The sequence below is a fragment of the Natrix helvetica genome (genome assembly GCF_964273705.1).
Source record: "Natrix helvetica genome assembly, chromosome: 3".
Lineage (NCBI taxonomy): Eukaryota > Metazoa > Chordata > Lepidosauria > Squamata > Natricidae > Natrix > Natrix helvetica.
In genome coordinates, this window is record NC_138549.1 from 58,194,132 (window position 1) to 58,220,424 (window position 26,293).

General features: G+C 48.7%; 1 protein-coding gene across 1 annotated transcript in view; it reads right to left on the minus strand.

The window, feature by feature from the left end:
* PDE4DIP (phosphodiesterase 4D interacting protein) overlaps positions 1 to 26,293 on the minus strand; it is a 356,229-nt gene that overhangs the window by 211,635 nt on the left and 118,301 nt on the right. The window contains exon 11 of the mRNA XM_081947133.1: positions 12,840 to 12,998. Coding sequence (XP_081803259.1) covers positions 12,840 to 12,998 — 159 coding nt within the window. The remainder of the gene's footprint in view (positions 1 to 12,839; positions 12,999 to 26,293) is intronic.

Below are 26,293 nucleotides of genomic sequence, written 5' to 3' on the forward strand. Positions count from 1 at the left end.
CTGCCGGCCCCCCTTTCCATCATGGGGGACCGGGTGTCCATCAATCAGCTACCCTGGATCTTTTTACGACCCAAGTGGGGGGTCCCCAGGGTAGCTTGACCACAAAAAAGCCTGGGAAGTGAGCCGGTAAACAGCTGAGGGGAGAAGCCTTCCGAGACGCCATTTGAAATCGGCGGAGCGCGCCGTTTGAAATCGGAGGAGAGCAGAGGAGAGCAGAGGAGTGGTGTAAGGGCTGCGCAAGGCTCGGAACGGCTGGAAATGGCTGCTGGAGTGTGTGGGAATGCTCTGGTGCTGGCAGTGCCGGAATTGGAAGTTTTTAATCTGCAACCGACTTGGGACCGGGGCCAGAGCCGGCGGTGGGCGGAGAAGCCGACTTTGGAGCGACGAGGACCCGAGCGCCGGCGGCGCCGGCTGGGAACGCCGAACGCCGAATTCCTTGGCCTGCTGTTAACCGCGCGAACCGTGGGAGGCGCAGAAACTGAAAAGGAAGGCTGGAGGCTGGTAGGAATGGCGCTGGGGTTTGAAATGGTGGTTTTGGGTGCTAAGGACAAAGATGCAGACCATGGTAAGAACTAAATACCGATGGCCTGGTAGGAGGAGGGCTATGATTCAGGAGGCTACTCAGAGACAGGGGGGGGGGGCTTGCTGAAGACGGGCAGGAGGCTCCAACATCAGGCTGGGCAGAGGAGTTATTCACTGCTGCCAGCTGCCTCCTGGTCTGTTACCATCTACCCCCCCCTGCTGACTGCTGACTATTCATTTCAACTTGCCCCTGTTTCCATCTGTTTCCATCTGTGTGCGCCCTGGAGGATTACCCCCATCCTCTGTGACCCCATTGCCTGACTGACCATCTTCCCCTACCCATTATCAACAACAGTTCGACTACCCCTCGCCATCCATCATTGACCATCATTGACTATCTACCAACCCCCACCATTGACCATCATTAACTATACTATCCCCACCTATTGTCTGTCATCTGACCAGCCTACTACCATCACCCCCCTCATTTAGGACTGGACAATTCTTTTTTCACTGGAGCACGGCTTTTTTAACTTCTTCAAACTAGACTGGAGCATGGTACTCTGGCTGGAACATCCACAGCACAGTTCCTAGGCCCTGGCGAATTTTTCTTTTCATCATTATATGTACTCAAGAGCAGACCTCATCCTACTGCGGGAGTCCCCCCTCTCGCAGGTGTGGCCCTCCGCCCTTTCGAGGGCCCACCTTGATGACGGATTTATTAATCTCGAGAGGTGGAGGAAGCGGAGAGTTAGGGGTTTTTTAGTTAATTGTTTTTTAAAATTGTATAGGGGTTCCGGGGTTGGGGGGTGGGTGGGTCAGGTCAGGAGCGAGGACAGAGCCAGGTCACTAGGTGTGGTCACGAGCAGAGGGAGCGGTAGGGAGGAGGAGGGGGAGGATGTCGTTCCTGTGCAGGGCCTTTTGATTCCAACGGTCGTAGGGAGGGGCAGATACGAGGACAGATTGAAAACTGGCAGTCGGTTGGGAGACCGTGGGTGCTGGTTACACCCGGTCGCTTGCACCAACCCCCGCATGCTAGGTGGTCAGGAGCTCCAGACCCAGGGCCTGAGGCTGGTGCTATGCAATGCGAGGTCCGTTGTTAACAAGGCCCCCCTCATTTACGATCTAATCTTGGAGGGGGAGCCGGACCTCACAGGAATAACAGAGACCTGGTTGGGTCACAAGGGAGGTTTACCCCTCGTGGAAATGTGCCCGCCAGGTTATCGAGCATTTCACCAGCCTCGGGCCCAGGGAAGGGGCGGTGGGGTAGCAGTGATTATCCGGGAGGACTTAGAGCCGAGGGAGTCCACTGTGCCACAGACGTCCGGTTGTGAATCCCTTGTTGTGAAATGGGGTCCTAGGAGACAGTTGGGCCTGCTGATAGTATACCTGGCTCCTCGCTATACATCAGCGGCCCTGCCCGAACTCCTCGAGCTGATCGCATCGGTGGCGGTTGAGACCCCCAAACTTTTAGTGATGGGGGACTTTAACCTGCCATCGGTGGGAGAAGCATCTGAGGGGGTTCGGGAGTTCATGGCCTCCATGACAGCCATGGACCTGACTCAATTGATTCAGGGCCCGACACACGAGGGAGGTCACACCTTGGACCTTGTTTTTGTCTCTGGCCAGTGGTTGAGTGATCTGGGAGGAGGGGACTTAACCATCACTCCCCTGTCATGGTCAGACCACTCACTCCTCCGACTTGACTTCCCTGGTGCTACCCCCCGCTGCGGGGAGGCGGAACCGGAAAATACTAGATGGTTCCGCCCCAGGCGCCTGATGGAACCAGAGAGGTTCCAGATGGAGCTTGGGCCACCTTCTGCGGCCCTGACCTGCCCTCGGGTAGAGGACCTGGTGGTCGCGTGGAACAATGCGACTACCGGGGCCTTGAACCGGGTGGCGCCTTTGCGGCCTCTCCGGCGGCAACGCTCCACCCTGGCCCCTTGGTTTACCGAGGAGCTAAGGGTGATGAAGCGACGCAAGAGATGCCTAGAGAGTCGTTGGAGATCCTCCCGTTCCGAATTTGACCGAACACAGGTACGAGCCCATTTAAGGACGTACCTTGTGGCATTGAGAGTGGCCAAATGTCAATGTTGTGCCACTCTCATTGCATCCGCAGAGAACCGCCCTGCCGCCCTGTTTCGGGTGTCCCACTCCCTCCTATTTCAGAGGCCGCGGGAGGCCCCTTTACAGGGTAGGGCAGAGGAATTTGGGAAATATCTGCAGGATAAAATCGCTCAAATCCGGAAGGATTGGGTCCCTTCCAGTGGTCCTGTAGAGGCGTCCGTGGCGAGTCTTGAGAGACCTATCTGGGAGGAGTTTGACTTGGTTGCCATCGAGGATTTTGACAGTGTGTGTGGATGACTGCGACCTACCACATGTTTACTGGACCCGTGTCCCTCCTGGCTTGTACTGGCATCCTGGGAGGTTACACGCGACTGGCTCCTGGGCCTAGTGAACGCTTCGCTGGGTGAGGGGTCCCTTCCAGCCGCCTTGAAAGAGGCGGTGGTGAGACCCTTGCTCAAGAAGCCTTCCCTGGACCCCACGGAGCTGGCCAATTATCGTCCTGTCTCCAACCTTCCCTTTCTGGCGAAGGTTGTAGAGAGTGTGGTGGCTTATCAGTTTCCACGGCATCTGGAGGAAAATGATTATCTAGACCCGCGCCAGTCCGGCTTCCGCCCTGGGCACAGCACGGAGACGGCCTTGGTCGCGTTGGTGGATGATCTCTGGAGGGCCAGAGATAGGGGTTGTTCCTCTATCCTGGTCCTATTAGACCTCTCGGCGGCTTTTGATACCATCGACCATGGTATCTTGTTGCGCCGACTGGAGGGGTTGGGGGTCGGGGGCACCGTTTTACGGTGGTTCGGCTCCTACCTTTCCGGCCGGACGCAACGTGTGTTGACAGGGGAGCAGTGGTCGACTCTGAGCCCCCTTACCTGTGGGGTGCCACAGGGGTCGGTCCTCTCGCCGCTCCTGTTCAACACATATATGAAGCCGCTGGGTGAGATCATCCGTGGTTTCGGGGTGGGATACCATCTGTACGCTGATGATACTCAGCTGTACATCTCCAACCCGAACCACCCCAACGAGGCCGTCGAAGTGATGTCCCGGTGTGTGGAAGCCGTACGGGTCTGGATGGATGACAACCGACTCACGCTCAACCCCTCCAAGACGGAGTGGCTGTGGGTTCCGGCCCCCCGGTTCAACCAGTTAATTCCATCTCTGGCCATCGGGGGCGTTCAACTTGCCCCGGTGGAGCGGGCGCGCAATTTGGGCGTCCTCCTGGATGCTCGGCTGTCCATGGATGACCATGTGACGGCCGTGGCAAGGGGGGCGTTCCACCAGGTGCGCCAATTGCGCCCCCTATTGGACCGGGATGCCTTGCGCACAGTCACTCATGCGCTGGTGACGTCTCGCCTTGACTACTGTAACGCTCTCTACATCGGGCTTCCCTTGAAATGTACTCGTAGACTACAGTTGGTCCAGAACGCGGCTGCGCGGGTAATTATGGGGAGTACAAGGTACTCCCATGTGACACCTCTCCTGCGCGAGCTGCACTGGCTCCCTGTGGTCTACCGGGTGCGTTTCAAGGTCTTGATTACGATCTTTAAAGCGCTCCATGGCTCAGGACCTAGCTACTTGCGGGATCGTATTCTGCCCCATACATCCCTGCGACCAATTCGCTCGCACAGAGAGGGACTCCTCCAGGTGCCGTCCACCAGACAATGTCGGGGGGCGGCATCTAGGAGTAGAGCCTTCTCTGTTGCAGGCCCAGTCCTGTGGAATGACCTTCCCCCGGATATTAGGACTACCTCTGACTTCCGCGCCTTCCGGATAAAGCTCAAGACCCACCTATTTCAAGTAGCTGGCCTGGCTCAACCATAGTTCGTTCACACTGCTCCTGATGGGTTTTTTAATTTTGTGACTTTTGGAATTTTATTAGGGGATTTTAAATTGTGTTTTAACTGTCTTTATTCATCTTCCCACCTCCTCCATGTACACGTATCCGTTTATTTTGTGTGTGTATTGTCTATATTGTTTTTATGTGTTTTATTGTACGCCGCCCCGAGTCCTTCGGGAGAGGGTGCGGCTAAGAAATAAATTTTATTATTATTTATTATTATTATTATTATAAAGTGGGGTTTATGATTAGTCTTCTCTACAGCTCCGCAGCTCGTTGGGCTACCCCACTGCTGGTCCAGGCTAGCCCTTTGCTGGATGACTTCAGGGATCATCTCAGGTTAATGTATGAGGACCCCATTAAGATGGAGGCGGCTACCCGACATTTGAAGACTCTGAAGCAGGGCCGGTGTTCCTTGCAGGAATACATCAGCAAGTTTAGGCTACTTAGCCAGGATTCAGCTTGGAATGAGGCAGCCCTCATGGACACATTTCAGGATGGGTTGTCGGAAGAATTGCAGGATGAGCTGGTGCGTGTGGATAGGCCACCAAATTTCAACACACTGGTCCATCTGTGTCTCCGGATTGATGCTCGCTTGCAGAGGCGGGGAAGTTACTGCACATCCCAGGAGAACAGGGTGGTTCCAGCCATGCGTGAGACTCCAACTCCACGTGAGGAGCCCATGGAATTAGATGTAGCCAAACCCCACTTGTCTATAATGGAGAGAAACAGACGGCGCTCAAAGGGTTGTGTTTTTATTGTGGGGAACCTGGGCACATGGCAGCCTTTTGCCCCAAGAAGAGATGAGGGGCATCACTTACTGGGCCTATCCCCCAGCCCCAAAACATTTTGCCGGGAAACGACCCAAGCCCAATCTAAGGGAGACCTTGGGTCGGGCGCACACCAATTCAGAGCCATGCTCAGAGACAGTGACTTGCGGGCTTCCCCGACACCTGATCCTGGCATCACAAATAGTCCTGTCCAGTAGTCTGCAGGGGATTCTGGCACATGCTCTGGTCGACTCTGGGGCTAACAACAAACTTCATGGATGAGGTGTTTGCGACCAAGTATGCAGTCCCTCTGTGTCCGGTAGATCCTCCTATTCTTGTGGAGACCATTGAAGGCCGGGTGCTTCTGTCTGGGCCTATCAAGGCCACCACACAACCCTTGCACCTGGTCATCGGGGCTCAGGAGGAAGCCATCCAATTCTATATTACCTCTGGCTTGCATTTCCCTGTGGTCTTGGGCTTGGCTTGGCTTCGGGCGCACAATCCACAGATCTACTGGTCCCAGAACCTTGTCACTTTTCCAGCCTTGCAATGTGTGGACCACACCTGTCAAGTCTGTGCAGGCCAGTTGCTGAGTCCATCCGGGGTGTCCTTGCCTTCCAACATAGCAGATTTTGCAGACATGCTCGGTGAACAAGAAGCAGACCAATTGCCACCGCACTGGCCATATGATTGCCCCATTGATTTGATTCTGGACGTGCCGCTCCCCGTGGGTAGTTTGTATTCAATGTCAGATCCAGGGTTGGCTGCATTTGGACAAAAACATAGCTCGGGGTTTTATCCAACCCTCGTCTTCGCCACTGTCTGCCCCGGTCTTGTTCATCAAAAAGAAGACCGGAGATTTGAGACTATGTTGTGACTACCGTAAATTTAATTCTATCATGGTGAGCAATCGATATCCTCTGCCTCTTATTCCTGAACTGTTGGAGTGGCTCAGAGAGGCTACAGTGGGGCCTGGAGCCTATAATCTTGTCTGGATCCGGCCCGGGGATGAATGGAAGACAGCATTCGGCACCAGGTACAAGCATTTTGAGTATACGGTCATGCCTTTTGGGCTGACCAATGCCCCTGCCGTCTTCCAACATTTTATGAATGACATCTTCCGGGACCTTTTGGACCAGTTTGTTGTTATTTATCTAGATGACATTCTAATTTACTCATCCTCCCAGAAGAGTCATCGGCAGCACTTACGCCTGGTCCTACAACGGCTCTGTGAGAATCGCTTGTACACAAAACTGGAGAACTACCAGTTTTGGCAGTCCACCATCGAGTTCCTGGGGCATCATATCTCTCCTCAAGGCATTGCGATGGAGCTGGGCAAGGTTGAGTCTTTGCATAGTTGGCAACCTCCTTGGCGAGTGAAGGTTGTTCAGCAACTCCTCGGGTTTGCCAACTACTATCGGACCTTTATCCCTGGCTTTGCTTCCCGGACTGCGCCCCTCACTCGGCTCCTTCAGAAAAAAGTTCCGTTTCACTGGAGTGCCCCTGAGCAACAAGTGTTCCAGGACTTGAAGCAGGCCTTCATGAAAGAGCATCCTGACCCCCACTGTCCATTTGTAGTGGAGACGGATGCATCAGATATTGCTGTTGGAGCAGTATTACTTCAGGCTCATGCCTCTGCCCCTCTTCCTTTGCGCTTATTAGTCGCGGAAACTCAATTCTTCCTAGCGCAATTATACCATTTGGGAGGAGGAGTTACTAGTCATTAAGGTGGCGTTTGAGGCCTAGAGGTATCATTTAGAGAGGGCCAGACATCAAATTGAAGTCCGGATGGACCATAAAAATTTGGAATTTTGGCAGATCGCACAAAAATTGAACCAGCACCAGATTCGGTAGTCCCTCTTCTTTGCACAGTTCAATTTCCACATGTCATACATCCCCAGTGCACCCAACCAAAGGGCAGATGCACTCTTGCAGAAACCTGAGTATTCTTGTACCAAAGACCAGATCCCACCCCGGACAGTTTTGCCCGTAGACTCCTTCTCTGCGGTTCAGGAGCCTGTGGACTTATAGCCTCAGATACGGGAAGCACAGTGGCATGACGATTGGGTGGAACAACGGAAGGCAGAGTTTGGGCCTGCCTCTCCATGGACATTCACCAATGAACTCTTGTGGTACTGAGACAGACTCTATGTGCCAGTGGGGCCACTTCGGGGACTTATTCTATCCCAGTGCCATCATAATCCTGCGGCGGGGCACTTTGGCCTCTTTAAGACCTTGAATCTGGTCTCCCGTACCTTCTGGTGGCCCCGATTACGACATGACATACAATCTTACGTCATGTCTTGTGTACGGTGTCGGCAGGCCAAGTCAGTGACGGGAGCCCCCAGGGCTGCTCTAGCCATTGCCGACACCGAAGAGACCCTAGGGGGCCATTTCTATGGACTTCTTGACGGACTTGCCTCCATCTTCTGGATTTACCACGGTGTTCACATTGGTGGACATGCTAACGAAGATGGCGCATTTTACCCCATGTCGGGAATTACCGACAGCCCACGCCACCGTCCGCATGTTTATCTAATGTCTTCAGGCTGCACGGCCTACCTAACAGGGTCGTGTCGGTCAGAGGAGCGCAATTTACAGCCCAGTTTTGGAAAGGGCTGATGAAGGCCTTGGATGTAAACATTTTCTTGTCCTCGGCGCACCATTCAGAAACTGACGGAGGGATGGAGAAAGTGATCGGGATCTTGGAGCAGTACCTGCGCTGTTTTGTAAACCAGCAGCAAAATGATTGGGCAGACTACCTGGCAGTGGCGGAGTTTGTGTTCAATAACTCACAGCACACATCCACACAAACGACGCCCTTCTTGGCCAATGCAGGGTATCATCCTTGTTTCTATCCCCTCACACCAATCAACTCACCGGTTCCCGCAGCTAAGGACTTTCTGTCGGAACTACTGGTGGTCCATCAAGTGGTGCGACAATATCTGGATAAAGCCAAGGAGGATTGTAAGAGAGTCGCGGACAGGTCTTGGTGTGCGACACCGGCGTTGACTGTGGGGGATTGAGTGTGGCTCTCTACTAGACACCTTCTGTCAGACTGGCCGGTCAAGAAGTTAGACTACTGTTACCTTGGCCCATTTCCTGTTGAAGCAGTCATCAATCCGGTTGCCTATCGCCTGACATTGACATGTTCAATGCAAGTCCATCCGGTCTTTCATTGATCTCTCCTTGTTCCTGAAGGGCCGGCTTGTCCTCTTCACCAACCAGATCATCCCCAGCCAGAACCTCGTGACAATGAGGAGCCGCCCGAGTACGAAGTTGCCTGTATCCGGGATTCCCAATGGCTGAAAGGACAGTTCCAATACCTGATTGAATGGAAGGGCTATGGGCCAGAGGATTTTACCTGGGAGGATGCGACCTCCGTGCTTTGGTGCAGGCCTTCCATGATCAATTCCCATCTAGGTCACACCCTGAGGGTCAGACCGGGGGGAAGGGCCCTGCGGTGAGGGATAGTGTTGTGGCCCAACAGCGGGCTGCTGCCCTGTTGGTGGAATCTGACAGCGATGAACACTATGGGACTGCCCTGGAGGCTGAGGAAGACTCTGGGGGGTGTTCGGAGTCAGAGCTGGGACTAGAGAGGCCTGTTGGCCACCATGTGGCGTCTGAGTCAGGGAGCAGTGAGGAAGAACAGAGGGAGGCTTCCCTGACGTATCTATGTGTAGGGCTACGAGGAGGAGGGAGCAGCTTTGGAAAAAGAGTCACAGAAGGAAATAGGAACAGGTGGCTACTGATTGGCCCCTCCTGGAGAGCTTATAGGTGGGGCAACGGGAGGGGAATTTTGCAGGAAACAACAATTTACTGATCGAGCCGTAGAGAAAGATTGGGAGAATTTTGTGAGTTCAAGCCTTGTCTCATAGAGATAGCTTTCTGGGCTCCCAGCCAAGGGGTTGCTTATCTCCCTCCTTAGTTGTGGCAGACAGCCAGGACAGAACAACAAGTCTTAAAGTTGCCAAGTTTGAAGACCTTTTGCATGAAGCTTGAGTTGAGAGCTTATTGAAAGTGCTGCTAGCTATCCTTGCTCAGGCTAAGCAAATCAATAGTGGAGCTCTAAGAATGCCAGATGATCAATGGGCATGTTCTCAATTTCAAAATGTCTGGCTTTCCTTCCTCCTACCAAAGTCCTTCTGGGGTTCTTAACAGGATGGGAGACAACAGACTTAAACTCAACCCCTCCAAGACGGAGTGGCTGTGGCTACCGGCCTCTCGGTTCAACCAGCTGACTCCATCGCTGGCCATTGGGGGCGAGCAACTGGCCCCCGTGGAGCGGGCGCGCAATTTGGGCGTCCTCCTAGATGCCCGGCTGTCTATGGATGACCATGTGGCAGCCGTGGCAAGGGGGGCGTTCCACCAGGTTTGCCTGGTGCGCCAATTGCGCCCCCTATTGGACCGGGATGCCCTTCGCATAGTCACTCATGCGCTGGTGACGTCTCATCTGGATTACTGTAATGCTCTTTACATGGGGCTTCCCTTGAGATGCACCCGAGGACTGCAGTTGGTCCAGAACGCGGCCGCGCGGGCAGTGATGGGGAGTACGAGGTACTCCCATGTGACACCTCTCCTGCGCGAGCTGCACTGGCTCCCTGTAGTCGTTCGGGTGCGTTTCAAGGTGTTGATCACTATCTTTAAAGCGCTCCATGGCACAGGACCTAGCTATTTGCGGGATCGTATCCTGCCCCATACATCCCTGCGACCAATTCACTCTCACAGAGAGGGACTTCTCCGGGTGCCATCCACTAAGCAATGCCAGAGGGCGGCGCCGAGGGGTAGGGCCTTCTCTGTGATGGGCCCAGCCCTCTGGAATGACCTCACCCCCGACATTAGGACAGCTACCAATCTCCGCTCCTTCCACACAAAACTCAAGACCCACTTGTTCCAACTAGCCGGCCTAGCCTGAATTATAACTATATTTTCTAATCCCCCTGGATAATTTTTAAATTTTAAATTAAGTTTGACTTTGGGTATTTTAATTGTTTTTAATTGCACTATGTTGTTCTTAACTAATTGATTATTTATTTATTATGTATTGTACAATGTTTTGTATATCTCCTCCTCATTATTTATTCGTTATTTATTTGTTGTGTAATGAATTGTACGCCGGCCCGAGTCCCTTGGTGGAGAGGGAGCGGCCTATAAATTGGATTAATAATAATAATAATAATAATAAGAGAGATAGGGAGAAAGGAAGGAGGAGAGAGGGAGGGGGGAAGGGAGAAAGAAAGAAAGGGAGGGAAGGGTGAAAGAGGCGGGAAGGAAGTGAGAAAGAAAGAGGGAAGGGAAGGGAGGGAGAAAGAAAGAAGAGGGAAGTGAAGGGAAAAAGAAAGAGAGAGGGAGGGAGGAAGGGAGAAAGAAGGAAGGAAAGGGAGAAAGAAAGAAAGAAAGAAAGGGGGGGGGGGAGGAGAGGAAGGAAGGACCACAAACCTGACACTAGATGCAACTTCAGAGGATGCTTTGAAACAGTACAGCAATCCAGGGCTGGAAGAGACCTCAGAGGTCATCTAGTCCAACCTCTTGCTCCAGCAGGAGACCTATCATCTTGGTTATAACACAGAGGAGAAATTCCCAGTAATCCCCAGGCACTGTCAACCTCTCCCCCCTAGCAAAAAAAAAAATCTAGAGTAAAAATGTCATGCAGTATTAAAAAGAATAGAAAAGGGGGCTGCTGTGTATTGTTTAATGGACTGCTAAATTGGCAAAATGGACAGCTAAATTGGCCAGGCCCACCCAGTTGCATGACTGCTAAGCCACTCTCACTGTCACATGACCTCCAAGCCACTTCCATTCGGATCACATGACCACCAAGCCGACAAGCCATTCCCACCTGGTCACATGACTGTCAAGCCATGCCCCCAAAATAAGCCATGCCCACAGAACCAGTAGTAAAACATTTTGAAACCCATAACTGTACAGTACCTATTATATATATGACTGGAAAGATTTTCCCTTATAACAAAAAAAACTTTAAAAGTGATTTAGGGAGGTTATTCTTCAGTAGAATAGGATCCACAAAATATGCTCTTGGGCATTTGTTGATTATAGTTTTTAATTCTTAAAACTTTTTTTGGGGAGGAGCTACGTGTCACAGCACTACCATGGCTTTCTGGTCACTCCAGAATAGCCGCGGAATCCGGATCGCCTGGACGGTCCATTGGACCCTAGCCATCCCGAAGAGACGGTGGGAGACTCGGGAAAAAACCCCTTTTGCCAGCGATCAAGAGCCAGCCCCTAGGCTGCCAAAGCTGCTGACAGCTCCGCAAAGCAAGAGCAGGAGAGAAAGAAGAGAAAGAAGAGAAAGAAGCATGCCGTTTTTGGTGAGACTACCTATAAAGTTTTTTTTAATTGTAGAGAACACCCTAATCTTGGAGATTTAAGGAAAATAGAGTATAACCAGAGAACTAGCGGCGGGTCTGAACAGGGTTAACTGAAACTGTCTGGGTTTTTTTTCCCTTTTTATTATCGGAAGCCAGACTGGACTCTTCTTACAAAATGTGGATTCGTTGTTGAAGCTTTCTCTTTACATTTAACTTTTTGTTTTTTGGAAGTGATTTGACTGGGACTATTCTCTTTTTTTATTATGCCTTAAAGTTTCCTTTCCTTTTTTCCCTTTTCTTATTATTTCCATAGCCCCTGGTTTTCCTTTTTTTTCCTTTTTGAATATTTCTTCTTAAAGGCAGAGCTTTAAGGGGCTAGGGACTGGATACAATTTAACACTGCCATCTAGTGGATCTTGAAACAATGTTACCAATGTTACAAAATCTTACTGCTGGAATTATTTAGAAAAAAACTCTCTTATTCAAGGTTAAGACCTGATAAGAAGCAAGAATCACAGCTGTTTACACAGGTGGTTTTTTGCAGATCTTTAGTGTCTGGAAACCTATTTTGGAAGATGAATGAAAAGGGAAAATTGGAAAAGTCTCTACATCAAGAAGGGGGGGGGGGGAAACGCCTTGAACTCTCTTCTTCATGTTTTTGGTAGCCAGTGGTTATATTATTTTGCCTGGGATGTGATGATTCTTTTTTATTGTTGTTGTTGCTGTATTTCGTTTCACTTCATCCTTTTTTTTTTTAAGCCTTGAAGCTTTAAAGCGTTGAGTAAAGACTTATATGGATTAATAATTAATAATGGAAAATTATATTTGGAGTTGTGGATGATTGATGACATTATGGTTAATTGAAAGTATAAATATGCAATATTAATTAATGGGAATCTTTTGTTTTAATCTTTGTTTTTACTCTCTAGAGATAGACGATATTATAATTCTATAAAGACTTATTGTTACTTAAGAGATAATTATGGATTTAAGGAAATAAGGGCTGTCACAAATGAAAGAATATTAATGGTAATCTGAACACAATGCTCAATGAAATATTTAGTTATGTTTAATGGATAACCAGTGACTTTATTTTTAATTGTAAAAACTGTTGCACAAAAACTTGTAACCAAACGACATGCTTGATGAAATTGAGGAAAGTTGTTTTTTCTCCTTGCTTTTGTTCTGTATGTGTTGTCTTTGTTTTTTAAAGAAAAAAATAAAAAATTATTTTAAAAAAACTTTTTTAGCCTCTTTTCTCCTGCCACTCTAAGCTCCTAGGATGGCTTTAAAAGCCCATCTCTGTCTTCTCCTTACCTGTAGAAGCCATTCTTTGCAGGCTAGACTGTTTGTCAAATCCTTAATTTTCTGCTCTTGTCTCTGCATCCTCAAAAATGTTTCCTTTTCTAAAGTACAACATTGCATGCTCTTGTTCTGTAGATTTGTTTTAAAGCGCTGAAGAGTAGCAAAGAATTCCTGAAAGAAACAAGTCCCATTAGTTTTGAAGCAAATTAGGAAAAGAAAGGCGTTCACATGACAAATAACAGAAAAATTAAGTTATATTAGGGAATGATACATTTAATTACAACCCAAGATAAGACAGAAATACTTAAATCAAAATAAGGGAGAAACAGAAAATCGTACTGTGTTTCCCCGAAAATAAAACAGTGTATTATTTTCTTTTGACCCCTGAAATAAGAGCTTCCCTTATTTTTAGGGAGTTCTTATTATTTTTGAGGTGCAGGAGGCGGTGAGCATGGGTCACCTCATGGCTGCTGCTATGTTGCAATATTTTCAGGGACGGCTTATTTTTGGGAGAGGTCTTATTTTAGAGCATTCGCTCAAAAGCCTGATTGGGCTTAATATTTGGGGAGGTCTTATTTTCAGGGAAACAGGGTACTTACTTGCCTGTTTCTTATTCTAGTCATAAGAGAAATTAATTCCCCAGAAAGGAATTCAAACTTGTACACATCATGCACACAGTGGCCATTTTTCAGGATAAATTAAAACCATCCTTGAGAGTCAGAAATGCCCCAAACCCATTGGATAATATTAGTTTCAACCAATAATTTAAACTTGGTTAAATTATAGCTGAATAAATGACCTGAGCAAGAAAGCACTGAAACACAGTTTGATGCGATAATAATGTTTTCATAAATGTAGGCTGCCTTGCCATCTCCTGAAGATAAAATTTCTCACACTAGTTTAAGGTAGTCTTCTGAAAGTCGTGCCCTTTATCTTCTCCTAAAGATTTGTTGGTTCTTTACTACTTTATACCTACTACATGCCCTAATAATGCCCCTTTTTAACTATTCTCTTAAGATGTGCCTAGCTAACAACTTTGGTTCCTAATTAAATTCCTAAGTAGATTTCTGACATGCCTTGCTGACAATTTTGACATACTAAAGATAGAGGAAGGAACTAGAGGGACAGCTATACTGGACTTAATTCTTACTAATAGGGATAAGATGATTGAGGGAATAGCAGTTTTAGGAACTTTAGGGGAGAATGATTATTTCACCATCATGCAAATTAATCAAGTCAGACTAATGTTTTAGACCAGGGGTCTCCAACCTCTGGGTCCAAGTGGTCCACAGAAGTGATGGGCAAGTGTGTGCATTCCCACTTGCATGAGCAACAGGTAAGCATACACGTGTACTCCATTTGCATGAATAGCGGGCGAGGTCCCCGCTGCTTGCACAAATGGACCTGTGCATGCACTTGCCAGCTGCTCGCATGGAACCACCCCCTTTATCCCTCCACTGATCTGCAAAGCTGAAAAGTTGGAGAACTGTTTTAGACATTAAGAGAGCTGACTTCACACAGTAATAAAACATTAGGAAGGATTCCATGGATGGATATCCTAAAAGGAAAACCATTTCAAGATGCTTAGGAAATGCTGAAAAATGAGATAATGAAGATCCCAAGCAAAAACTATACCTCTCTGTGGTAGAAAGAAACCAGCATAGTGTCAGGCTTGGAAGCATCGTTGTATAGGGCCTCAAGTCTGCCACATATTCAAACATATTTTTCTGTGCGAAACTGGGAGGGGGGATTGTACAGAGCATGGGTGATGTGTAGCCATAATAACATTCTTTCTTGGAAACTCAAGATCGCTTTGTCCCTGCACCCGGATGGATGTGGATGGGAGGAATCTTTCTTCATGGCAATGAAGGATTGGACCATGTGATAAACTTGTGGATGTTGGGGCAGGGTGTGCCAACATGGCTCTTTTAATAAATTAGAATTTTGAGGAACCTCTTGCCATGGATTCTTATTTTATTTTTGATGCTATTTGGAATTCTGACATTAATCCGAATCTCTCCTAAAGTAATTACCAGCTTCCCCGAAATCTGGGGGGGCTGTCTGGGATCCTGAGCCCCAAACGCCAACTCGAAACCAGGTGGCATGAAGACTCAGAGAAGATGGAGCGCAGAGAGGAACCTAACGGCAGTCAGGGAGAGCTGGTCCTGTCAAGTGCCTGGTGATGAGCTGCATCAGCTGTGGGCACTGATCCAATTCCACAGAACCAATTTCACGGCTCGTTCTCAGGGTTGGATGGAAGCTCCCCGATGGTGGCGGTGGAACATGTGGCAGAATGGTGCCTGCCAGCTCTGGGTGAGTTGGGAGTGGCTGAGTCATAGGATCCCCCCTCCCGTGGGGTTCCAATGGAGTATGCCTCAGGTTCTCCTACCTGGCCCTGCCGGTGCAGCCTGGATGGGATTACAGAACTGGCGGTATTTGGCATCGCTCGCCCTGGTCCATTGTCCCATGGCCGCTGGAGCCACTCCAACTCACAGGAGGATATAGTCGGGATGTAACTGGCTGGGATCGCCATGGGCTTTTGTCCCCCAACAGCAACAGTCACTGAGCCAAATGGCTCCAGGGAGCAGCTGCAGCACATCACAGGGCTGGACTGGCTCACCAGTAGCTCTCACCCCATAGCCACCGGAACCAGGTCAGCCTTCTTCGTTACTGATGACTCCCCCCTCAAGCAGAAGAATCCTGCAACTGAGATGCCGGCTCAGGCAGTGCTTTCCCTTGCGGCCAGGAACTTGCAAAAGCCGAAGAACTTGCAAAAGCTGCAGAAACCCCAATCGGCTAGATGCGTGTAATGCGGACCCTGGGGAGACAGCCATGGGTCAGGCACCAGCCGCTGGGACATTGTTCCTGCAGACCCTTGCTGGGTGAAATGAGAGAAGCAATGGGAGGATCAGTTGACGGGGAAAAACTCCCCTCACCAGATGCTTGTGGGGCTGATGACCCCTTGACAGAAGCAGTCACAGAAGAAGAGCAAGGTAAGCAAAAAGAGAAGCCACCTTCTGGTTGGTGATTCAATTGTAAGGGATGTAAATTTAGGAGAGGATATGGAGGTTTTTAAAGAGGTCAGGTGTCTGCCAGGTGCTACTGCCAGCAGAGACAAGAGGCGCATTCTTAAATAGTCAAGAATGCAAGTAAGGACTGTGATGTTGATGCTATTATACATCTTGGCACAAATGATCTGTCCCAAAAAGATGTACTTTCTGTGCAGAATGATTTCCAGAACTTGGGATATGAACTTAATAGTATAGGTTGTAGGCTTATCTTTTCAGAGGTTTTACCTGTATATAAGGAAAAAAAAGGGAAGGGCCAGCGTGTAGCAGAGTTTAATGTTTGGCTAAAGGAGTGGTGTAAAAGGGAAGGCTTTGGTTTTATTAGTCATGATGCCTGCAGCTGGTCCAATGAAAAACTGTACAAAAGAGATGGGTTGCACCCATCCAAGAAAGGGACTGAGTTACTTGGCATTAAATTCACAGATTTTCTTGATAAACATTTAAACTGAAGAGCGGGGACAGAGAATTAATAGATACAGAACATTTCTGTCCCCAGCAAACTAAAATTCATAGGGTTATAAGTGCATGTAACATAGATGTGTGTGTGTGGGTAAGATTATCACTCCTGCTGTCAAGCAAAACCAAGCATTTAATAGTGATTGCCATACCATGTGCATGAATCACACAAGTGGCAAGAAAATAGGGGCAGTCAGTCATAACACAGGTTATGTAGACAGTAAACACAAGGTCAATCAAAATGGACTCAAATGTCTATACACCAATGCACAGAGTATGAGGAATAAACAGGGCGAATTAGAAATTCTTGAATGTGAATTTTTGCGGGGGGGTTGGGGGGGTATAGCATTTGTATGAGATTTACATTGTATGGCGGGGGGGGGGGGTGAAAAGGGGGAAAATCTGTTTGTACAAAACTCTTTTAATAAAAAAAAAAGAAATTCAAGTAAAAGAGGGCAGATACGACATTATTGCCATTACAGAAACTTGGTGGGATGAAACCGACAAATGGAACATACAGCTAGAAGGATTTAAATTATTTAAAAGAAATAGACCAAATAAAAGAGGAGGTGGAGTTGCACTATATATAAGAAATAACTACATCTCTACAGAAATAGAACACAACAATGATGAGAACTATCTTGAATGCATTTGGGTCAATATTAAAGGTTGTGGGGGAAATGACACTGCCATAGGTCTATACTACAGGCCACCCAACCAAGCAGAGGAAGTAGATGAACTTTTTGCTAGTCAGCTAACTAACGTATGTAGGAAGCACACCACAATAGTAATGGGAGATTTTAACTACCCTGACATCAACTGGGAAACAAACTCTGCACCAAGTGGAAGATCCAACAGGTTCTTAAGAAACCTAGCAGACAACTTTGTTTTCCAAAAAGTAGAGAAGGGAACAAGGGGATCAGCCATATTGGACTTAATCCTCACTAACAGAGAGGAAATGATAGAAGGTGTTGAAGCCATTGGAACCCTGGGGGCAAGTGACCATGCAATATTGGAATTCAACATTATCCAAACACAAGTAGTAGAACAAAGCCAAACTAGAGTCTTGGACTTTAAGAAAGCTAATTTCAATAAACTTAGAGAGAGCTTGGGAAAAATTCCATGGATGAGAATCCTCAAGGGAAAAACAACTCAAGAAACTTGGGAAATTTTGAAAAATGAGATTACAAAAGCCCAGTCTAACACAATACCAATGAAGAAGAAAAATATCAGCTCCCAAAAGAAACCAGCATGGCTGCATAAACAACTATCTGACAAACTGAAAGACAAAAAAGGTAAGTATAAAAAGTGGAAGGAGGTGGACATAACTAAGGCAGAATATCAGCAAACAGCCCGAGCATGTAAAGATGAAGTGAGGAAAGCTAAGGCTCACAATGAAGAAAGGCTTGCCACAAAAGTAAAAATTAACAAAAAAAGCTTCTTCCAACATGTTAAAAACAAGAAAAAGGTTAAGGAAACAATTGGTCCATTGCTAGGAGAAAGTGGCAAGAAGGTGACAAGCAACAGGGAGAAAGCAGAACTATTTAACTCATGTTTTGCATCTGTCTTTACACAAAGGGATAAAACAGTCCAACCTGTCAAAAGCAGCACCACAAAAATCAGATTAGGAACACAAATTGAAATAGGGAAGAAAATGGTAAGTGAGCACCTGTCTACCCTAGATGAGTTCAAATCACCAGGACCGGATGGATTACACCCCAGGGTTCTGAAGGAACTAGCAGACGAGATCTCAGAACCACTGAATTATATCTTTCAGAGATCCTGGAACACCGGGGAACTACCAGAGGACTGGAAAAGAGCTGATGTGGATCCCATCTTAAAAAAAGGGAAAAAAATAGATCCAGGAAACTACAGACCTATCAGCCTGACCTCAATACCAGGAAAGATTCTGGAAAAAATAATCAAGCAACGAATTTGCGAACACCTAGAAGCAAACAAAGTAATAGCCAAAAGTCAACATGGATTTGTCAAAAACAGATCATGCCAGACTAATCTTATTGCATTCTTTGATAATGTGACAAAATTAGTGGACCAGAAGAATGCCGTTGATATAGTTTACTTGGACTTCAGTAAGGCTTTTGATAAGGTAGACCATAACCTACTACTAGATAAAGAATGTGGGTTAGACAGCATCACCACCAGATGGATTCGTAACTGGCTGACCAACCGCACTCAACGTGTAGTCCTCAATGGAACTGCATCTACATGGAGGGAAGTATGCAGTGGAGTACCCCAAGGCTCTGTTTTAGGCCCAGTACTCTTCAACATCTTCATCAATGATTTGGATGAGGGAATAAATGGGGAACTCATCAAATTTGCAGATGACACCAAGCTGGCAGGAATAGCCAACACTCCAGAAGACAGGCTGAAGATACAGAAGGATCTTGACAAACTTGAACATTGGGCACTATCTAATAAAATGAAATTCAATGGTGAAAAGAGTAAGGTTCTACATTTAGGCAACAAAAACGGAATGCACAGGTACAGTATAGGTGGTACCGTGCTCAATAGTAGTAACTGTGAGAGGGATCTTGGAGTTCTAGTGGACAACCATTTAAATATGAGCCAGCAGTGTGCAGCAGCTGCCAAAAAAGCCAACACAGTTCTAGGCTGCATCAACAGAGGGATAGAATCAAGATCACGTGAAGTGTTAATACCACTTTATAATGCCTTGGTAAGGCCACACTTGGAATACTGCATTCAGTTCTGGTCGCCACGATGTAAAAAAGATGTGGAGACTCTAGAAAGAGTGCAGAGAAGAGCAACAAAGATGATTAGGGGACTGGAGACTAAAACATATGAAGAACGGTTGCAGGAACTGGGTATGTCTAGCTTAAGAGAAAGAAGGACTAGGGGAGACATGATAGCAGTGTTCCAATATCTCAGGGGTTGCCACAAAGAAGAGGGAGTCAAGCTATTCTCCAAGGCACTTGTGGACAGAACAAGAAGCAATGGGTGGAAACTAATCAAGGAGAGAAGCAACTTAGAACTGAGGAGAAACTTCCTGACAGTTAGAACAATTAATCAGTGGAACAGCTTGCCTCCAGAAGTTGTGAATGCCCCAACACTGGAAGTCTTTAAGAAGACGTTGGATAGCCATTTGTCTGGAACGGTATAGGGTTTCCTGCCTAGGCAGGGGGTTGGACTAGAAGACCTCCAAGGTCCCTTTCAACTCTACTATTGTATTGTATTGTATTGAAGTACATCCCCGCAGGGAAGAACATACTGGCAGATATACTATCAAGAAAACCCCAAATTGACAGCCGCCAGGAGGAAGTGGTCCATGCCATCATTCCCCCTGCACAACTCACAACTCAAGTCACCACCAGAGGCCAAGCCAGGTGACCGCCTGACCCTGGCCAAGACAAGCTAACCGCCACAATGAAATCAGCGCTGCCTGCTGATCTCTGGTTCACTGACAACAAAGACGTCTTAACCATGAGAGATGGACTAGCCTGGAAGGGATCCAAACTAAACGTCCCTGCCAGCTTGAAGCTAGAAGTGCTACAGCACAGCCATGATGCAAAGCTAGGGGGCCACTTTGGATTCCTAAAGATGCTCCACCTCGCCAGAGGGCAATTCTGGTGGCCTAAGATGAAAGCAGAAGTTGAAGACTACATAAAGAGCTGTGCCATCTGCGCAGCCATGAAAATAAGGCCGGGCAAGCCCCCTTGGCTATTGCAACAGGTAGCGAGCCCCAGCCGACCTTGGGAAAAATCTGGATGGATTTCATTGTAGAGCTTCCAGAAAGTAGCAGGAACACAATAATTTGAACAGTCATTAACTTGTTTTCCAAGCAAGCCCATTTTATCGCTTGCTCGGGGTTCCCATTAGCAAAGAAGCTAGCGAAGCTGTTCATCAAGCATATCTACCATCTGTATGGAGTACCCACAAACGGGGTGGCGGAATGTGCAAACGCAATGGTCGAACAATACATCTGTTGTTATGTGAATTACCAACTAGACAATTGGTCAGACCTGCTACTGTTTGCTGAAGTGGTGTACAATAATGCTGTCCATAGCAGCATCAGAGTAACTACTTTCCAAATTACCAGCAGCATGGAATTTGTCCCCATGCCCGAGTTGACCAGGGAGCCCCCATTCTTAATGTCTTTGACCGAATGGATGGACTCTCTTAAAAAGGGGTGGGAGAATACCAAGAAAACCCTGACAGATGCGGCAGAAGAATATAAAAAACAAGCAGACAAGCACCGCTCGCTTCAACCTCCCCTTCCGTGTGGGAGATAAAGTTTGTCTATCAACCAAATACATATGGTTGAGGATGCCTAGCAAGAAATTAGGGCCTAACTTTTTAGGTCCCTTCCCAATAGTAAAAATAATGAACCCAGTGACAGTTCAGCTCAGTCTTCCCCAGATTCTAGGGAAAGTACACCAGTTTTCCATTGTAGCTTGATGAAATTGGGTCTAGATTGAGACCTCTTACTCATCCAACTTTTCCTCCTATAGTAATACAAGGAGAGACACATTACACAGTGAAAAAAATACTAGACTCCAGATTGTATAGAGGTCGTTTACAATATTTAATGCATTGGAAGGGGTACCCTTTGTTGGAAGCTATGTGGGTAAAGAGTTGGAATGTAAAAGCTGACAGATTAGTTAAGCAGTTCCATGACAAATTCCCCAATAAGCTAAAAGGGGGAGAGGTGGTTAGGTATCTGATTAACCCTGTGTTACTTTTGTTACAGGACATGCTGTTCTGTTGAGGGGGGGCAGCCTGTCAGGCTTGGAAGCATCGTTGTATAGAGCCTCAAGCCTGTCACATATTCAAACATATTTTTCTGGGAGGAGGGGTTGTATAGAGCATGGGTGATGTGTAGCCATAACAACATTCTTTCTTAGAAAGTCAAGGTTGCTTTGTCTCTGCACCTGGACGGATGTGGAGGGAGGAATCTTTCTTCATCTGGGACCGTGGATTGAGGTGGCAAAGGCTGGAAGCGCCGGATGCCAAATCCCTCGGCTTGCAGCTTGTTGTGAGAGGTAGCTGTGGGAGGTTTGAAAAGGCTTAAAAACCATGTTGGCCGAATTTGAGAGGATTGGAGACCGGCCGGGACCTTTGAGGCTGGCAAAGACTGGATGGGTAGGCCGAGAAGGAAGCTGGAGGCCGATGGGAGGCCGGTGGGAGCGGCGTTGGGGCCTGGAATGGTGGTTTGGGGGCCAAATTCGCAGCTGCAGGCCAAGGCAGGATTAAAAGCCGAGGACCTGGTAGGAATAGGACTACGATTCAGGAGGCTGTATAGAGACCGGGGGGGGGGGAGTTTTGTTGGTGGATTGCCAGGAGGCCCTTATCATCGTGCACTCTGACTGCACCCCACCTACCCCCCCCTGCTGACTATTTATTAACAACTGCCCCGGATTCCATCTGCGTGAGCCCTAGAGGACTCCTTTCTACCCTATATGATTTACTGCTGATTGACCATCTGCCCCTTGCCTATTACCAACTACAGTCCAACTACCCCTTGCCATCCACCACCTACCACCCACCGCCCCCACCTCTTGATTGTCATCTAACCAACCTATCACCATCACCCCCCCCCCCATCTAAGACTAATGACTGGACTATTCTGTTTTGCTGCAACCATGCTTTTCAAATTTCTACTGGATTATGACCTCTTCAGCATAGACCCTAAGCCCCGACGACGAACTCTTTTAACACTCTATGTATTTAAGGTCAGACCTGATCCTACTGCGAGAGTCCCCCCTCTCGCAGGTGTGGCCCTCCGCCCTTTCGAGGGCCCACCTTGATGACGGATTTATTAATCCCGAGAGGTGGAGGAAGCGGAGACTTAGGGGGTTTTTAGTTAGTTGTTTTTAAAAAATTTGTAGGGGTGGGGGTTCAGGGGTTGTGGGGCGGGTGGGTCAGATCAGGAGCGATGTGAGAGCCGGGCCTCCAGGTGTGGTCGCGAGCAGAAGGAGCGGAAGGGAGGAGGAGGGGGAGGATATCATTCCTATACAGGGCTCTTTAATTCCAACGGTCGCAGGGAGGGGCAGATACAAGGACAGATTAAGAACTTACAGTCAGTTGGGAGACCGTGGTTGCTGGTTACACCCGGTCGCTTGTACCAACCCCCGCGTTCTAGGTGGTCAAGAGTTACAGACCCAAGGCCTGAGGCTGTTGTTATGCAATGAGAGGTCCGTTGTTAACAAGGCCCCCCTCATCTACGATCTAATTTTAGAGGGGGAGCCGGACCTCGTGGGAATAACGGAGACCTGGTTGGGCCACGAGGGAGGTCTTCCCCTCGTGGAAATGTGCCCACCAGGCTACCGAGCATTTCACCAGCCCTGGGCCCAGGGAAGGGGCGGTGGGGTGGCAGCAATTATTCGGGAGGACTTAGAGCCGAGGGAGTCTACTGTGCCACAGACGTCCGGATGTGAATCCCTTGTTGTGAAATGGGGCCCTGGGAGACAGTTGGGCCTGCTGATAGTATACCTGGCTCCTCGCTATACATCAGCGGCCCTGCCCGAACTCCTCGAGCTGATCGCATCGGTGGCGGTTGAGACCCCCAAACTTTTAGCGATGGGGGATTTTAACCTGCCATCGATGGGAGAAGCATCAGAGGGGGTTCGGGACAGCCATGGACCTGACTCAAATGATTCAGGGCCCGACACATGAGGGAGGACACACTCTGGACCTTGTTTTTGTCTCCGGCCAGTGGCTGAGTGATCTGGGAGGAGGGGACTTAACCATCACTCCCCTGTCATGGTCAGATCACTCACTCCGTCGTCTTGACTTCCCTGGTGCTACCTCCCGCTGCGGGGAGGCGGAACCGGAAAGTACCAGATGGTTCCGCCCCAGGCGCCTGATGGAACCTGATAGGTTCCAGACGGAGCTTGGGCCACCTCCTGTAGCCTTGACCCGCCCCCGGGTAGAGGACCTGGTGGTCGCGTGGAATAATGCGACTACCGGGGCCTTGAACCGGGTGGCGCCTTTGCGGCCTCTCCGGCGGCAACGATCCACCCTGGCCCCTTGGTTTACCGAGGAGTTAAGGATGATGAAATGCCGCAAGAGACGTCCAGAGAGTCGTTGGAGATCCTCTCGCTCCGAATTTGATCGAACACAGGCACGAGCCCATTTAAGGACGTACCTTGTGGCATTGAGAGTGGCCAAACGCCAATATTGTGCCACTCTCATTGCATCCGCGGAGAACCGCCCTGCCGCCCTGTTTCGGGTGTCCCGCTCCCTCTTGTTTCAGAGGCCGTGGGAGGCCCCTCTACAGGGCAGGGCAGAGGAATTTGGTAAATATCTGCAGGATAAAATTGCTCAAATCCGGAGGGATTGGGTCCCTGTCAGTGGTCCAATGGAGACGTCCATGGCGAGTCTTGAGGAATCGATCTGGGAGGAGTTTGACTTGGTTGCCATCGAGGATTTGGACAGAATGCGTGGACGACTGCGACCCACCACATGTTTATTGGACCCGTGCCCCTCCTGGCTTGTACTGGCATCCTGGGAGGTTACACGAGACTGGCTCCTGGGCCTAGTGAATGCTTCGCTGAGCGAGGGGTCTCTCCCGGCCGCCTTGAAAGAGGCGGTGGTGAGACCCTTGCTCAAGAAGCCTTCCCTGGACCCTTTGGAGCTGGCCAATTATTGTCCTGTCTCCAACCTTCCCTTTTTGGCGAAGGTTGTAGAGAGTGTGGTGGCCTACCAGTTTCCACGACATCTGGAGGAAAATGATTATCTAGACCCGCGCCAGTCCGGCTTCCGCCCCGGTCACAGCACGGAGACGGCCTTGGTCGCATTGGTGGATGATCTCTGGAGGGCCAGAGATAGAGGTTGTTCCTCTATCCTGGTCCTATTAGACCTCTCGGCGACTTTTGATACCATCGACCATGGTATCCTGCTGCGCCGGCTGGAGGGGTTGGGGGTCCGGGGCACCGTTTTGCGGTGGTTCGGCTCCTACCTTTCTGGCCGGACGCAGCGTGTGTTGGCAGGAGAAGAGAGGTCGACCCTACGCCCCCTTACTTGTGGGGTACCACAGGGGTCGGTCCTCTCGCCACTCCTGTTCAACACATATATGAAGCCGCTGGGTGAGATCATCCGTGGTTTCGGGGTGGGATACCATCTGTACGCTGATGATACTCAGCTGTACTTTTCCACCCCGAACCACCCGAACGAGGCCATCGAAGTGATGTCCCGGTGTGTGGAAGCCGTACGGATCTGGATGGATGACAACCGACTCAGGCTCAACCCCTCCAAGACGGAGTGGCTGTGGGTACCAGCTCCCCGGTTCAGCCAATTTATTCCATCATTGGCCATTGGGGGCATTCAACTTGCCCCCGTGGAGCGGGCGCGCAATTTGGGCGTCCTCCTGGATGCCCGGCTGTCCATGGATGACCATGTGACAGCCGTGGCAAGGGGGGCGTTCCACCAGGTTCGCCTGGTGCGCCAATTGCGCCCCCTACTGGACCGGGACGCCTTACGCACAGTCACTCATGCGCTGGTGACGTCTCGCTTGGACTACTGTAACGCTCTCTACATGGGGCTTCCCTTGAAATGCACCCGGAGGCTACAGTTGGTCCAGAACGCAGCCGCGCGGGTAATTATGGGGAGTACTAGGTACTCCCATGTGACACCGCTCCTGCGCGAGCTGCACTGGCTTCCTGTGGTCTATCGGGTGCGTTTCAAGGTTTTGATAACGATCTTTAAAGCGCTCCATGGCTCAGGACCTAGTTACTTGCGGGATCGTATTCTGCCCCATACATCCCTGCGACCAATCCGCTCGCACAGAGAGGGCCTCCTCCAGGTGCCGTCCACTAGACAGTGTCAGGGGGCGGCGCCTAGGAGTAGAGCCTTCTCTGTGGCGGGCCCAGCCCTGTGGAATGACCTCCCTCCGGATATTAGGAATACCTCTGACCTCCGCTCCTTTCGTATTAAGCTTAAGACCCACCTATTCCAAGTAGCTGGCCTGGCTCAACTTTGATCTAACCATATCGCTCCTGACGGGTTTTTAATTGGGTATTTTAATTATATTTAATTATTTAGGGGTTTTAAACACTGTATTCTAATTGTTTTTTAATTCATCAGCCGACCTCCTCCTTGTGTATGTCTCGGTATATGTCTCTGTTATATGTTTGTCTCGTCTACATATTTATTTCATATGTTTTGTTGTACGCCGCCCTGAGTCCTTCGGGAGAGGGTGCGGCTAAGAAATAAATATTATTATTATTATTATTATTATTATTATTATTATTATTATTATTATTATTATTATTATTATTATTATTATTATTATTATTATTATTATTATTATTATTATTATACATGGCAATGAAGGATTGGTCCATATAATAAACTTGTGGATGTTGAGGCAGGGTCTTGAACTTTCAACTGGGTGGGAAAACCTGGAAGCTTTCAGATTCGGTTTTCCCAGATGTGCCAACATGGCTCTTTTAATAAATTGGAATTTTGAGGAACTTCTTGCCTCGGATTCTTATTTTATTTTGGATACTATTTGGAACCCTGACACATAACATGCTGCTGACAAGTTGAAGGAAAAAAGGTTAAATATAAAAGAGAAACACACAATTAAGCAAAATACCAATAAATAGCCCAAATCAGGGGATCAGAAAAGCTAAATAAACTAGTAACTAATCATAATAATTAGGTAAAGGTTCCCCACACATGCATGCTAGTCATTTCCGGCTCTAGGGGTGATGCTCATCTCCATTTCTAAGCTGAGGAGCCAGCGCTGTCCAAAGATGTCTCAGTTGTCATGTGGCCAGCATGACTAACGGCGAAGGCGCACAGAACACTGTTACCTTCCCACCAAAGTGGTCCCTATTTTTCTACTTGCATTTTTACGTGCTTTCGAACTGCTAGGTTGGCAGAAGCTGGGACAAATAATGGGAGTTCACTGCGTTATGCGGTGCTAGAGATTTAAACTGCTGAACTGCTGACCTTCTGATC